The sequence below is a fragment of the Lactuca virosa genome, chromosome 9 (assembly GCF_052849685.1).
Source record: "Lactuca virosa cultivar CGN04683 chromosome 9, Lactuca_virosa_CGN04683_v6, whole genome shotgun sequence".
NCBI lineage: Eukaryota > Viridiplantae > Streptophyta > Magnoliopsida > Asterales > Asteraceae > Lactuca > Lactuca virosa.
The window spans coordinates 82,646,106-82,660,486 of NC_136434.1; the positions used below are offsets into that span (position 1 = coordinate 82,646,106).

At 34.4% G+C, this 14,381-nt stretch overlaps 2 protein-coding genes across 3 annotated transcripts; one reads left to right on the top strand and one right to left on the bottom strand.

The window, feature by feature from the left end:
- Positions 1-7,505: 7,505 nt before the first annotated feature.
- On the bottom strand, positions 7,506-8,704 carry LOC145139441 (xylulose kinase 2-like). The gene is made up of 4 exons (XM_079073262.1): positions 8,324-8,704; positions 8,091-8,227; positions 7,742-7,841; positions 7,506-7,520 (listed from the first exon to the last, which is right to left on the bottom strand). The coding sequence occupies exons 1-4, from the start codon at positions 8,702-8,704 to the stop codon at positions 7,506-7,508; spliced, it is 633 nt and encodes a 210-aa protein (XP_078929388.1).
- Positions 8,705-9,593: 889 nt separating this feature from the next.
- Positions 9,594-13,354, top strand: LOC145138802 (protein WHAT'S THIS FACTOR 9, mitochondrial-like). Of its 2 annotated transcripts, XM_079072826.1 has the most exons (3): positions 9,594-9,912; positions 11,651-11,807; positions 11,878-13,354. In XM_079072826.1, the coding sequence occupies exon 3, from the start codon at positions 11,908-11,910 to the stop codon at positions 13,111-13,113; it is 1,206 nt and encodes a 401-aa protein (XP_078928952.1). In that variant the 5' UTR covers positions 9,594-9,912; positions 11,651-11,807; positions 11,878-11,907; the 3' UTR covers positions 13,114-13,354. The 2 variants fall into 2 exon arrangements, with proteins under 2 accessions (XP_078928952.1, XP_078928951.1); XM_079072825.1 differs by having other exon boundaries at positions 11,651-13,354.
- The last annotated feature ends 1,027 nt before the right edge of the window (positions 13,355-14,381 follow it).

The following is a 14,381-nucleotide window of genomic DNA, read 5'->3' on the forward strand; positions in this document are numbered from 1 at the left end:
ATAAAAATATAAAACTTTTTTTTAAAAAAAAAAAACTTAAAAAAATGTAAAAGAAGCTAATAGTTTTATTCTAGAAAAAAAACTAATTTTAAAAAACATTAAAAAAGAAAATAATAAAAAAATTAAGAAAGTATTGCAAACGATGTCTACAAAGTTCGTAAAAAATTACACATGTTAAAAAAGATGCAACTGAAATTGAAAATATTATTAATAGCAACGGTAAAAAAAAATAAAAAAAATCAAGCTAAAAAAATCGTGGAAACTATAAACATAAATTGTATCACATCCGTAAATAAAAATTTAAGAAAATCAAAGTTTAAAAAAAAATAAGTTATACAAAAATTCTTAAAAAAACACTTGGAAAAAATGAAAGCTGAAGAGGTTAGAAGAGGCAAGTCAAGTGTTGCGTCACGCAACACACGCACAGATGTTTTGTAGTCTGAAGCCTTCCAAAAAACAAACTGCTGCGAGAGGGAAAGTGTTGCGCGTGTGCTGCGCCGCGCAGCAATAAGTGGTTTGAAGAGGTTTTATAAAAAAAACAAACAACACCTTAGTTTTTATAAAATTAATTTGTTTAAATTGATTGTTTTTAATATAGATTAGTTTTAGAAAAAAAAAACATAATAAAGAAAACTATGGCAAAAATGGCAAACCACGCACTCTAAATGACAGTTTTGAAGATGTGTGACAAATCATATATGGCGCTTATGTGACAACATAAAGGGTGTGGTAAAAAGTGGCACCACTTCTCTAGCATTAGGTCGTGTTTGAATAGAAACTCTCATTTGACACTGCATGTTTTTGATGTTTAGTTTAAACAAAACGTTTCAAATCTAAAAACAATCTCACATAACGTTTAATAAAATACTATCAGCTACCAATTACCAACTACCTGCTACCAGCTAGGTTTGCCAAACGCTACCTTAGACCTGTGGAATACCTACAACAAGAAATCTTGTGACCATGGTGACAAACCATTATGAGCGTGTACACTATTTTGATGCCTCGTGTGGTATTGTGGTCACCACCACATTACACAATGGCCAATAGTGAAGCTTGAAGCATTTTCTATTTGACTATTTGTTTGCAACAATTATAACATTAAAAAAATTGTTTTTTAAGTTAAATACATTTCACTCCTATGAATATTACACTACATTACCTTGTTTTCGCATACCGTTTTTCTCTTCCTTTACTACATACACACATTTATTCTATACTATAAAAGACGTGATCCAAAATAATGTGGTTCAAAATAATTTGTGTTCTCAAAACACATTCATTTGAAATCGAATGACCTTTCATGTGTTTTAGTTTTAACTAAAACACATGTCCAATTTTGATAAAAAGGGATAGCAACCAATCTTATCAACGTCCCAATCTCTGAACAAGCCGATTCTTAATCTCCATTCGTTTCTTCATGAAAAGTGCATATTTTGCCACAAGTTCATTGTCTTGAGCTGTTATTGTTGCAACAGCTTTACATCCAAAGGTCGTTTTCTCTAACTTATCTTTATACATGAAAGAAATCGGCACAAAACTTCCCTTGTTCATGCATACCCAACCATGGGCCGCCCTTAATGCAGCCCCTAATGATGTTGAATATGCTCAAAGTTTCAACAAAAACAAAATCTTAATTTCAAGAAACCAAAACCAAAGGGTATATCTGTCTTTTCAATTTATTTACCTGGTCTTTGTATTGTGTAGACATTGCAGCCAAAAATGGAAGGTATGCAGCTGAAAATGGTACGATTTGCAGAGCCCCGCCTGTTGCAATTATGCGCTTTGGAAGGGATGGCATACCAAATCGTTCTGCATGCCCTCTCATTGAAAAGAATTGTCCTTCGATTAATGCTCGAATCTGCACATGCATGCAAAAATATATTATATAAACTTGAAAAAAAAGTATGTATGAAACAAAGGTGAAAGATTTTCAGTTTCAAACTGTTTCTTCTCATAACACCCCACTGCTTGCTAAGTTTAGTAATTTTAGCAACAAATTTTTGGTATATGCTTCACTTGACTATACTAACCTCAGAAGGAGGATCAAACTCCTTCACTTCCCGTTCACTTATGTCATCCAAAGTGTCGCCTTTGAAATCTCAAGGGTATATCGATGATAACCGATTAATAAAATAAGAAAAAAAAATTACTTACTTGTCAACATTCTTATAAAAAGCTCAAACTAGTGAAGTATATATAGCGTTGATTTCAAAACGATACAAATCGTTTTCATTAAGCATATATATATATATATATATATATATATATATATATATATATATATATATATATAACTGCATTAATCCATACAAGGATTCTTACAAAAAGCTCAAAAAATTAGTGTAAACTTTATTTTAAAAAGGTCAAATATTTGACTTTCTAAAGATCAAAAGTGGATTCTATGTGTTGAAAAGAGAGAAGAGGGTATGTATAACTTACTTGGGAGGGGAGGAAGGTGGTGTTTGTTTTAAAAAAAAAACATCTTCTAAACTCTTAGTGTTACGCAGCGCAGCACACACGCAACACTTTTAAGTTCACAACAGTTTGTTTTTTAAAAGACTTCGGGATCAAAAACCTCTTTCCGTTCTCTGCCCCACACAGCATTGGGCTTGGCTCTTCTCACCGCTTCTAACCTAATCTAAAAAAAAAGCGGACAAAATTGTAGCCGCATTCCTTCTCACCGAATTCGTTCTCCATCGGCCATCAACCCTTCTCGTCGTTGATCTTGTTGAAGAACGGAAGAACTCCGCTAGCCAATCGTCGGTCGCCACTCGTCGGTGCCGCTCGCTGTTGCTGCCGCCCAGTCAACCGGCGCTGCCATCGTCTTCAACAGGTTAGTTTTTTTTTCTGATTTCTTATTTGAGTACCGATTATGCTGTTAGTACCAAATTTCTTATTTGAGTACCGATTTTGTTGTTGAGATGTGAAGAATCCTTGCTAAAATCTTTGTTGAATGTTGATTTATGATATAATTGTTCTTAAAACAAATTTTCTGCTCAAATTTATGTTTTGGTTTATGAATTTTTGTGTTGAATTGTTATGAATGTTTGGTAAAATCATAAATCTTTGCTGAAATCATATACTTATATGCTGAAATCATAAACTTATATGTAAGTTTATATGCTGAATTCATAAATCTTATATGTTGAAATCATAAATCTTTGCTGGATATGTTAAAGTCTTTGCTGAAATGGGTTTTTTTTAACTTATTTGCTGAATTGTTATCACTTGTATTTCTTGAATGGAGATCAAGTTTATGCTTAAATCGTTGAATATGCTAAACTTGTTTGTTGATTGTGTTGTATAATCTTTGCTTATATTGTTTTTTTTTGTTCATTCATGATGCATTGTTGTTGAATATGCTAAACTTATTTGTTGATTATGTTGAAATATGATTAAACTTTGTTGCTAAAGTATGTCTTCTATATATATATTTTTTTTGTTATTAGCAATGAGAGATAAACATACATGGACCAATGAGAAAATAAAATGTTTATTGCTCATTTGTATTGAAGATGTACAAACCGTGGGTAGAAAAGGTTTGAGTTTGCACAAACAATCATGACACAAGTTAGGAACAACCATTAAGGAAAAGTATGGCGTGGATTTGAATCAACGACAATTAAAAAACGTCTATGATAACCTTAAAGCCAAATACACAGGATGGTTATACTTAAAAAAACAAAACTGGCAACCTTTACAATCCACAGACAAATACTTTTAACTTAACAAATGAGGAGTGGGAGGACTTTAAAAAGGTATATATATATATATATATATATATATATATATATATATATATATACACACACACACACATATTTATATGTATTTTGTTTATATAGTTGCCATTTATTCTTATATTACTTTTGTTACATTGATTAGGTTTAGAGACATCCGAAAGCCGCTATTTTGAAAACCGTCCCATTATTGTTTCCAGAGCTTTGTGCATAACTCTTTGATGGAAACAATGCATCTGGTAATCTTAGCTATGCCACATCCCAAACACCATAGGGACATGGATCATCTTCTTCCCATGTCGCACCACTAAAGCTTAGACGCCCCTTCCATTAACATAGATGAAGATGATTACTTTTCCAATCATACTAGTAAGCATTTTACTCAGCCACCACCTTCTGCTGCTTCACCTTCTGCTGCTTCACCTACTGCTGCTTCACCTTCTGGTAACCCCAACAAAAGGGCTAAACCCTCAACTCCTAGACCTCGAACTCCTAGTGCCTCACCTGATCCACCTTCTTGTGCCTCGCCGAAAGTTTCTATTACTGCTGATGATTTAGCACTGGAGATGCAAAAAGCTCTACGCCATTTGACTCAAGGGCCAACAATTCCCCAATGTTTAGAGAAGCTTGAGTTGCTCGAGTTAGACCCAGTAGACCCTCTACGATTTGCTGCGTATCATATTTTTGGAGGGACCATGAATATAAGAGAGATGTGGGTAAATTTGCCCAATGATCCACAAATATTAAGAGGATGGATCGAGAGGACAGTTACAAGTTTAGGAGTTTTAAAATATGGAAAGATTATTCGTTAAGTTTATATGTTTGAGTTGCTTAGGTTTTAATTGCATGTTTTGGAACTATATGGTTATGTTTTTCGGTTATTTGCTACTTGAATGTTATTTGTAGTATTTGGTACTTGGATCTTATGTTATTTGGTATTTGACTTTTATGTTATGTTTTTTGGTACTTGAATCTTATGTTATTTGGTACTTGAGATTTATGTTATGTTATTTGGTACTTGAGATTTATGTTATGTTAGTTGGTACTTGAATCTTATGTTATGTTAGTTGGTTCTTGAGTTTTATTTTATGTTATTTGGTACTTTTGTTGATTGATAGGTTCCTAATGGATCAAACGAGTGCGGGACAACGATTCGGAAATGACGGGACATGAATTTACGTTAGAGTTACTTCACCGTAATCCTCTACAATGTGTTGAAGTGCTATGCATGTCCTGTGAATCATTTGTCCGACTATGTGCTCATTTTAGAGTAAACTGCGTGTTAAAGGATAGCAAACATGTATCGGTTGAGGAGAAGATGACTATCTTTTTGATGATGATCGGTCATAACCAACGTTATGTGATTATCAAACGGAGATTTCAACACTCAAAGTAAACAATTCATAAGTTTTTTCATGAAGTGTTGGACAAAATGTTGCTTTTCGCACATGACATTATAGTACCAACTTCTTTTAATCCGGATCCAAACATTCCGGGACATAATAGGAGGCTACGACGGGTGTTCAAGGGAGCAGTTGGTGCACTTGATGACACTTTGATACATGTTGTTGTCCCTGCAAACAAACGAGATTTATATAGAAGTAGGGGAAAAGGCGATTGTTACCAAAACGTATTGGCAATATGTGACTTCAACATGATGTTTACGTTTGTTGAGGCCGGTTGGGAAGGGATAACACACGATTCTAGAATATTATCAGAAGCATTAGCAAATCCACATGCATCATTCCCGTTACCACCATCAGGTAAGTTTATGGTTATTTAAATAGTTTTATCTTAGTTTGAAAAAAGAAATTATTTTTATTTATTTATTTATTTATTTTTTCCTTTTTACAGATAAATATTATCTTTGTGATGTCGCATATGCAAACATTCGAGGTTTTATGGTACCGTACCGTAATGTGAGGTATTGGCTTGGAGATTTCCGTCGAAGACGTGCATTGACGAATAAAGAAAAATTTAACCATGCACACGCAAAACTTCGGAACGTCATTGAGCGTGCTTTTGGTGTCTTGAAAGCACGATTCCATATATTGAAGAGGATGACACCATTCTCGTTAGTTACACAACGAAACATTACCCTTGCATGTTTCGCGCTTCATAATTTTATAAGAAGAGAGGGACTACGTGATGAGTATTTTGCACGATATGATGAACCAAATGTCTCGGTTCGGAATAACAATGCAGTCGATGATGATGATGAAGATGAGATTCCAACACATAGTACTGCAGTGGACCGTGAATATATGACGCACTTACGGGATGAAATTGCCGAGCAATTGATGCAAAATATCGAATGAGAATTATTAAAGTTTGGTTGTATGAACTTTATTGCAAAATGTTATTGTATGACTAATTTGGTTTTATGAAATTTATTTCAATGTTTTAAGACTACAATTACTAAATTTTCTGTGTTTAAAAACCATTTTCGGGTTTATTAAATTAGTTTATTTTAATTTTTTAATGTCTGCAGCAGTCTGCAGATGTTAACAAAAACAAACACGTTCGTATTACAGTCTGCAGTCGTTTGGTCCACCTCTTCTACTGCAAAGGTTTGTAGAGGCGGTCCGCAGAAAAACAAACAGCAACGAAGAATCTCTTGATCCTTGTAGTAAGAACCAATCTTTCTTACACAAATCTTGAAATGGAATGTATAAAAAGCTAAGACAGACCATTTAAGTGGGGGTGCTTGCTTCAGGGACCGATTAAAAACATCCCAAGATTTATCCGCACACACATCACGTATATCTATCAATCAATCAAGATCACAACCATATAACTTAAGTTATTCTTCTGTTCATAATAAAATTAGATTGGATTACGTCTTTCAAGTGTACCTTCACGAGTTAGGGACCTTTTTTGTAGCATAACATCACCATATAACCTTTTGTATCAACAGGGTTTGGCAAAACATGTCCTTCTAGGCTTGGGTTATGATCTATGGTCCATACTTAAGTGAAAGGCATTTTGGACATTTCATTAGCAAAGTCCAAGATAGGTTGAATGAATCAAGGATCACATTATTTAGTCCTTACAGTATCAGATACACCGGTGCCAATGCTGATTGCCATATCCCTTGGTGTGTTTAGGGTCAATCCTGTCAAATTTTGTATTTCTTTAGTATATTATATACATACCAAGTTTGACTTTCAAAAGTCAGATTGATAGGAATGTGAATCCAATAATAGATAAATGAAACTAAAATATGAGATATATAGATCTAGGTAGCTATTTGATTACTAAATGGAAATAAGAACAAACTAAAAGGAAATCCAAATGATTGTCCTCCTGCCCTAATCAAAAAAGTTATCTCAAGAGAAACCTCCTGCCTAAGCTAAAGCCAATACTCAAAGTTACAAAATACTGAATACCTCACTACTCCTATCACTACTCTATTTATGATATTCTTGAGATAATTCTAGATAGGGTGCAAAATAGAGAATAATAGACATTACAATTAAGTCCCCCATGTTTACCCATATATTTATATAAGATCCATAGCACATTCTCTATCACAGATGAAGTACTACTCTATTGTCAAACAAAATATTACATTTCTTTCAAAATAAATGCAAGCTTGGAGTTAACATATTTACTATCATTTGTTAAAAATCTAAAATGCCCATCAATTAGGACAAAACAGAGGAATTTTGGATATCAAATTCAATGCTAACAATATCTTGTAATGCCTAATTATGGGCAAAAAACGACATTTTATTGATCCTTACACATAAGTGAAACCATTTAATTCGGGACAACCTGCATGAAAGAAAAAAATGTTACATTTGATTTTAATTTTTAAGACAGAGAGATAAGATTACTAGGCTTGGCTTAAGTTATAAAAGTAAAATGAAGTACCAATAAACAATATAAAATCGCATAAAGACACTCAGGTTTGACTTTTAAAGGTCAAACGCAAGTAAAACCTAGCATCAGTTACCCCAAAGATAAATTTATTGTATAAAACTATCACATCATACACTGTTGAATGTAAAAAAGGGAAGATAAGTTTCACCTGCCAAGCAATTTAGATTATCTCCAGACCATTGAACAACCAAACACTCCTTGTTGAATTGGAACCTAAATGAACAAGATCATCATCACGCATCTCAAAAGCTTGCTAAATGACCATACTACCCTCAGGCTCAAACATATGAATATCATCAACTCTATATGAAAAGGGTATATTGGTCTATATTAATATATGTACACTAACCTCTCAACAAAGCAGTGGCGGACCTTAGTGGAGCATTGGGGGTCCCGGGCCACTGCTTAATTTCCGACACATAGTGTAGTTTTTTTTTCGTTTGTTTTTTCTATTAAGTGCACCGGCTTGAAGTACGAGGGACACCCCTACTAAAACAGTCTGCGTCCGCCACTGCAACAAAGTACGGGGCAATTAAACCAGCAACAACATGAGCAGGAGCCAACTTCCTAAGTTTTTCCTCTAAACCAGGAGCCGTGGCCTGTATTAAAATAATATCAAATACAAAACTAAAACGTATGAGTTTTCTTTCTAAATGACCATACTACCCTTAGGCTCAAAGTAATCGGATACAAACCTCCAAAACCTTTTTTGACCAAGTTCTCTCTTTAATGTCCATCAAGTTCATCCCAACACCATTTGTATGATCAATGTAAGTATACCCTCCAATCAGAGGTGATGCCATGAAGGAGCTCACGAGTGAGATCCTTTCAGTGTTGTTATAAACTTGAGGTTGCATCTCAAATATCCTTTTAATTTGTGGGCCCGTGTACCTTTCATGGGCTCTAGATCTAGTCAGCTTAGATAACTCCAATGCACCGCCTAAAGCTTTCTCAATAGCCTTACATTCTTGCGTTGTGCTGCTATCCATCCAAATTGGGGATTCTTTTGTAGAAAATGCTTCCCCAAATTGATCAACCAAGGGCTTCTTAGGATCCAGAGATGATAAAGTTACCATGTTGATGCCCGCTGCCCGAAACAACTAACAAGGTTCTTGAAATCAAATTTCTTTGAATCTTTGAGTCTTTTAAGACTTAGGTCCAATGCTTCAACCCACATTAAGGTAGGGGAAACAATTCTACCGTTAATTGATGGGTCTCTATATACACCATCTTTGGTTTTGTAATGTGGTAGCTCACAATCAAAATGCACAATCCCTCAAGTCACAATGTTGAGACTAACAGTTGCCTTTAAAGACCTGTAATATAATTACACAAATTTTTCTAGGGTTTAAGAGAGTAAATTCTATCATATATTAAAAAAAACACAGAATTGAAAGAGGCCACAATTAATCTTAGCTCCATATCCAATTCTGAAAAACAGTCAATTCTAAAACCCCACAATCTTTGTTAGCTCAAGAATCAATTCTAGCAAGCGTACACTCTAGATTCAATTCTAGCAAGTGTACACTCTAAGATTCAATTTTAGCAAATAGTCGATCAAAAAAAATCTCAATTGTTCTTTAACTCAAGTAAAAAAAAGGTACCCAACTCAAAACAATGTTTTAAGCTCAAGGTTCAATATCCAATACCTAATCTCAAGATTGAATTTTAAAAATGCACCATTCACTTATAGCTCAAGATTCAATTCATAAGACTGGTCGGAGTGGGCAACGCCCACTCACGTGTTTTGAAGGAAAAAGAAGAAAACGGCATTAGAGGATGTGGTGGTGGTAACAAAAAGTAACATGCAAGCTAATAACGCATAATAACGGAGAGGTGGGGCGGTGTTTGCGCCGTTATAACATACAATAACGCCCCGTGGGCGTTGCCCACACCCAACTGCCTAAGAAATGGGTTTAAAAACCCCGCCATCGTTCCAGATCAAGGTACAGATTTTATAAATATCAGATTCCAAAAGCCCACGACTTTTCTCGACTACAAGCTCAACTCCACCAGATGAGTGGGTAATTAAGTACAAATTTTCAAAACCATCGTTTACTTTTCTACTGGTGGGTTTACTGTTTAGCGATGAGATAATGCCATGGAAGCAAAGCTGTCGTCGGTAGCTAAGACCCTAAAACCTTCCCCAATCCAACTAACTATCTTATCTAGCTGTACGTAGCAACGCCATTAACCTCGCCGAAGGCTTCCCTGATTTCCCGGCACCTCCCCATATCAAGGACGCTGCCGTCTCCGCTATCACCTCCGATTTTAACCAATACAGGTCTGTTAGATTCCACTTGCTCCAGAATTGGATCCCTAATTTTTAAGTTTTATAGCCGAATTCATCATTTTTGTTCTTGATTTTGATTTGTTATTAGAAATTGGCAACCCTAGTCATGATTATATCATATTGTATCTTTGATGATGAACGATTGTTGAGCAAAAAGGATTTTCGATTTATTATCTATTGAAGAAATTGACGAAATCGATAGGTTAAACGATCATCTTGGTTTGGTGAAGATTGATTTTGATGAATCTGATATGGATTGTTGATTTCTTGCTTGGAGATTATGATCGAACTCATGTATGTTGAAGCATGAATGTTCAAATTGATACAATCGCAATCAGACACTGTGTTCGTTCAATATGATTGAATTTTTGGGAACTTGAAAGATTGATTTCGACAGTGAAGAATTTTTAATATTTGATACAAAAATGCATTTTACTTCAACGATCATACTTTTTTTGGCTCGTTTTCACTTCAACGATCACACATCCTCCTCGTCTTTCTCTCAAGAATTGACGACCACTGTTTACGACTCATGAAGAAATCAGATAACTTCACTAAATCTTACAAGGAAAAACAATGCAAACTAATAGAAATGTTGATGTTAAGTTGGTAAATGATGGGTTTCAAGCAAGCCTCCTACAAGTTGAAATCAGATGCCAACTTCACTGCCCACCAAGTGTTCGATAAAATGCCAAAGTGAAATTTTCAAATACTACATCCATATTTTTAACTCTATTCAAGCTGTTTTTTTTATGTCTCACCCAAAACCATGACTTTTATTGTACAAAGTTCTAGTAAGGCTATTTATCCCTTGGATTTGTAATCAAGATTGATTGTGAGCCCATCGCCCTTGCTTTCAAGGAAATGTAGTGTTTCTTCCCGGTGATTTCTTCATTTGGTGCACGCCTACTTTTGTTTGCGGTGTTTCCATCATAGGGTTTCGACATTTTCTTTAGGGCTTCAGCTCGAGGCTTAAATTGCTTATCTTTTATTTTCATGGCTTCTTCTTCTACTTCTTCGAGCGGTACTTGGCCATGTCCCTTTCGGGGGTTTCATTGTTGCCCGGATGGTCAGGTGGGGTCTAAGGGGATTTCTCGTTTGTTATCGAATCCCTGTTACACTTTGTTGAATTTCTTGCCTTCACTTTGCTGAAATTTGTATTTATGATTTTTGTTTTGAGTTATGAGCAGGCTGTGGGTCTCAATTGCACTCTTTTGTTTGATATTATGTATCTTCATCCATCGTCAACATTGTGAACTTGTTCATATTCATACATAAATTGATGGGGTGTTTAATATGTGGAGCTCTTTTGTTTTATCTTTTTCATGTTTATCATCCACTCTTGTTATAATAAAGAAGAAGTAGAAAAGATGAAAGCATTGATTTGAGATGAGGTTACATGGTTATTTTAGTAAAAAAGAAGCTCGTCCCATTTTGTTCTTATCCAGTTCGATGATTATGTTTCGTTTCTTCCGGTTCCATGTAGCAAACACCAGCTTAGAAAGTGCATGACTTGTTTATTTCAAAAACATATCATTTAATCATTATGCCCACCCTGATCTCTAGTTTGGTATATATAATAAGGTGAATTTTGATGTTTTGATGTTTTGATTCCATTTTTATGTTTAATTTTGTATTTATTGTTAGAATTCTCAATTAAATGAAAATACATTGCTATTAATATTGGTTATTGAGTTTGATGTTAATTCCAATATGTGTTGTGTTTCAGATGTTACAGGGGCAAAATAGTCATGTTACATGGGCAAAATAGTCATTTTTCACAGTCAGTCAGATGCAAAATCAAACAAGTTTCATTCAGAACAGAAGTTAACTCAGTCAGAACTTCTGACACAGTTAGCTCAGTCAAAACTTCCTTCAATAACGAGGTTATATTTTAATATCTTCTACGCACTTTTTTTTATTCTTTGCTGGTGTGTAATTGTTTCCGGCGTTTAGTTCAAGCTAGAGCTGTTATGATTACTGGAAATGGCTTTCGATCAAATTTGTGGTAGAAATCTCCAAAAGCTCATACGTTTCTCTTCAACGGTTTCCTTCTTTTCACTCATAAACCAATACACACCAAATTGTCTACACATCCAAAAACACAACTACACCAATGTATACATGAAATGGAAAAAAGATTCATACTTGGAGTCAATTGATACAATCCACAAATCCATCGAACTCAAACCAATACTTGCTCTTAAGAACTGCATCACTACCTCTCTAGAAGGATGCATACCCATCTCCGATGTTTCAAAGAAAGGCTTACAATTAGATGTACCCATTAAGGTTGCCAGGTTTCTTAGACTATACCCTTCTATTTTCGAAGAGTTCATCGGACCCAAATACAATTTGCCATGGTTTAGGTTAACCCCAGAGGCTGCTATGCTTAATGATGAAGAACAAACCGTTTATAGGGATTATAAGGCCGATTTACAAGAAAGGTTGAAGAAATTTATATGTATGAGTGTTGAAAATAGATTGCCATTGAAGATAATTCAAGGTATGATATGGTACTTGGGGTTACCAGATAATTACCTGAGTAACCTGGAAGAAAATAATCTTGATGAGTGTTTTAAGGTAGTTGAAATGGGCGATGGGTTGAAAGGGTTATCTGTTGTGAAAACCGAAAAAGACGAAAAGATATTATCTGTATTTGAAAGTAATGCATTGAGGAATGGAAAGGGTATTTCAATTCCATTGTTTCCATCTAAAGGTTTGAGGTTGAAGACAAAGATTTTGGATTGGTTGGACCATTTTCAGAAACTTCCGTATGTTTCACCATATGAGAAATGCCCCCCGGATTTATACCCAGATAGTGATGTGGCTGAGAAACGTGTTGTGGGTGTGCTCCACGAGTTGCTTAGTCTGTTTGTTGAACATTCTGCAGAAAGGAAGAAGCTTTTGTGCTTGAGAAAGTATTTGGGATTGCCACAAAAGGTTCATAAGGCGTTTGAGAGACATCCCCATGTGTTTTATCTATCTTTAAGGAACAAAACATGCACTGCAATATTAAAGGAAGCGTATTATGATGAAACAGCCATAAAGGTCCATCCTCTTGCCCAAGTAAGAGCAAAGTACATTGATTTGGTGAAGGAATCGAAATGTATTTTGAAAAACAGAAGACAAGGGAATAGAAATTTGAAGGGCGAAGATGAACTCATGATGCAAGGTCAGGAATCAGGATAAGTTAGTTTTCTTATAAGTCAAGGGTAGGAAGATGCAATATCACTTGTTTCTAGGCTATTAGATGAGCTGATAAGGATTGATTATGATAGGTTGTGTTTTTTTTTAAATCTTGATAGGTTGGCTGCTACTTTTTACTCACATTATTTAGTTCTATAGAGAAATAAACAAGTTTATGATAAATGAAAATTCTTAAATTTTGTTTTTTAGAATAAGTAACTTTATGATGGTTGTTTTGTTATTCAGATTGTAAGTTGTTGAGCTTTAATAAGAATGTGATTTTCATTTGAATGAGTATGTAATATGTATGTATGTATTCTTGTCAATTGTCATGTTTAGCATATTCACTCACTCGCCCACTCATTTTTGTGAGCTAAAAATGACTTCAGATCTGCAACAAAAATGAATAAAAAAATAATAACAATAATAAAGTACAATGCCATTTAGTGCAGATCTCAAAAAGAAAAAATAAACTAAAAGGATGAAGTACAATGCTATTATGCTATTTACTTTTGAGGTCCGAAAAACAAAAAACTAAAGTACATTGCTATTTAGTACATCATGTTAAAAGCAAAACACCATTCTTGTACATTACAAACAATGCACATTACAATTTATACATAAGACGATCTACTTTACTCGTTAAAAACAATTACTAGTTACAACTTTCAATCAAGACAAAACACAACGAACATTACAAACGTGACCACCATTGTTAAAATAAACCTAAGAACATAACTTCTTTTTCACCAATTTCTTTATCTCCTTATCCTTCAATTCGTTCAACTCCTCATTAATCTCTTTCAATTTGTTCTCCTTCAACACCTTTAATAATAAACAACATTTCTATCATTATCAGTTTCTAATGCATGATCAATCCACATAAAGAGTATGCAATTATTTGTTGTGTCATACACATAAAACACATACATTACTTAAATCACAAAGTGAATAGGTTAAGACGATTTGAAAACAAAAAAGCACCAATAATACATTACAATCCATATTTCCAGCAATTACAAAGAACTGATTTGAAATGTATGGAAGTAAAAAAAAAATCAGAAAACAATAGCCGGACAAAAAAGTTGTGTTACCTACTTAAATCGATCTAACCTCAGCTAAAGAACTTATAAACAACTGTCCCTGCATAAAGAATTTGCAATAACCTATATAAGAAACCTATGTGATAGTAGCTTTAACCAACTGGATGGCTTGCCTATGTCATTGATTATTACTATTTTTTTCACAAAAATATATCATAGTGGGTTAAT

Excerpts from the sequence above, each read along its gene's own strand:
- LOC145139441 (XM_079073262.1), bottom strand. The coding sequence starts at position 8,704 with ATGGTAACTTTATCATCTCTGGATCCTAAGAAGCCCTTGGTTGATCAA. Across the intron at positions 8,228-8,323 it reads GGTCAAAAAAGGTTTTGGAG|GCCACGGCTCCTGGTTTAGA; the intron begins GTTTGTATCCGA and ends ATTTTAATACAG. Across the intron at positions 7,842-8,090 it reads GTCCCTCGTACTTCAAGCCG|GTTCCAATTCAACAAGGAGT; the intron begins GTGCACTTAATA and ends TTGTTCATTTAG.
- LOC145138802 (XM_079072825.1), top strand. The coding sequence starts at position 11,908 with ATGGCTTTCGATCAAATTTGTGGTAGAAATCTCCAAAAGCTCATACGT.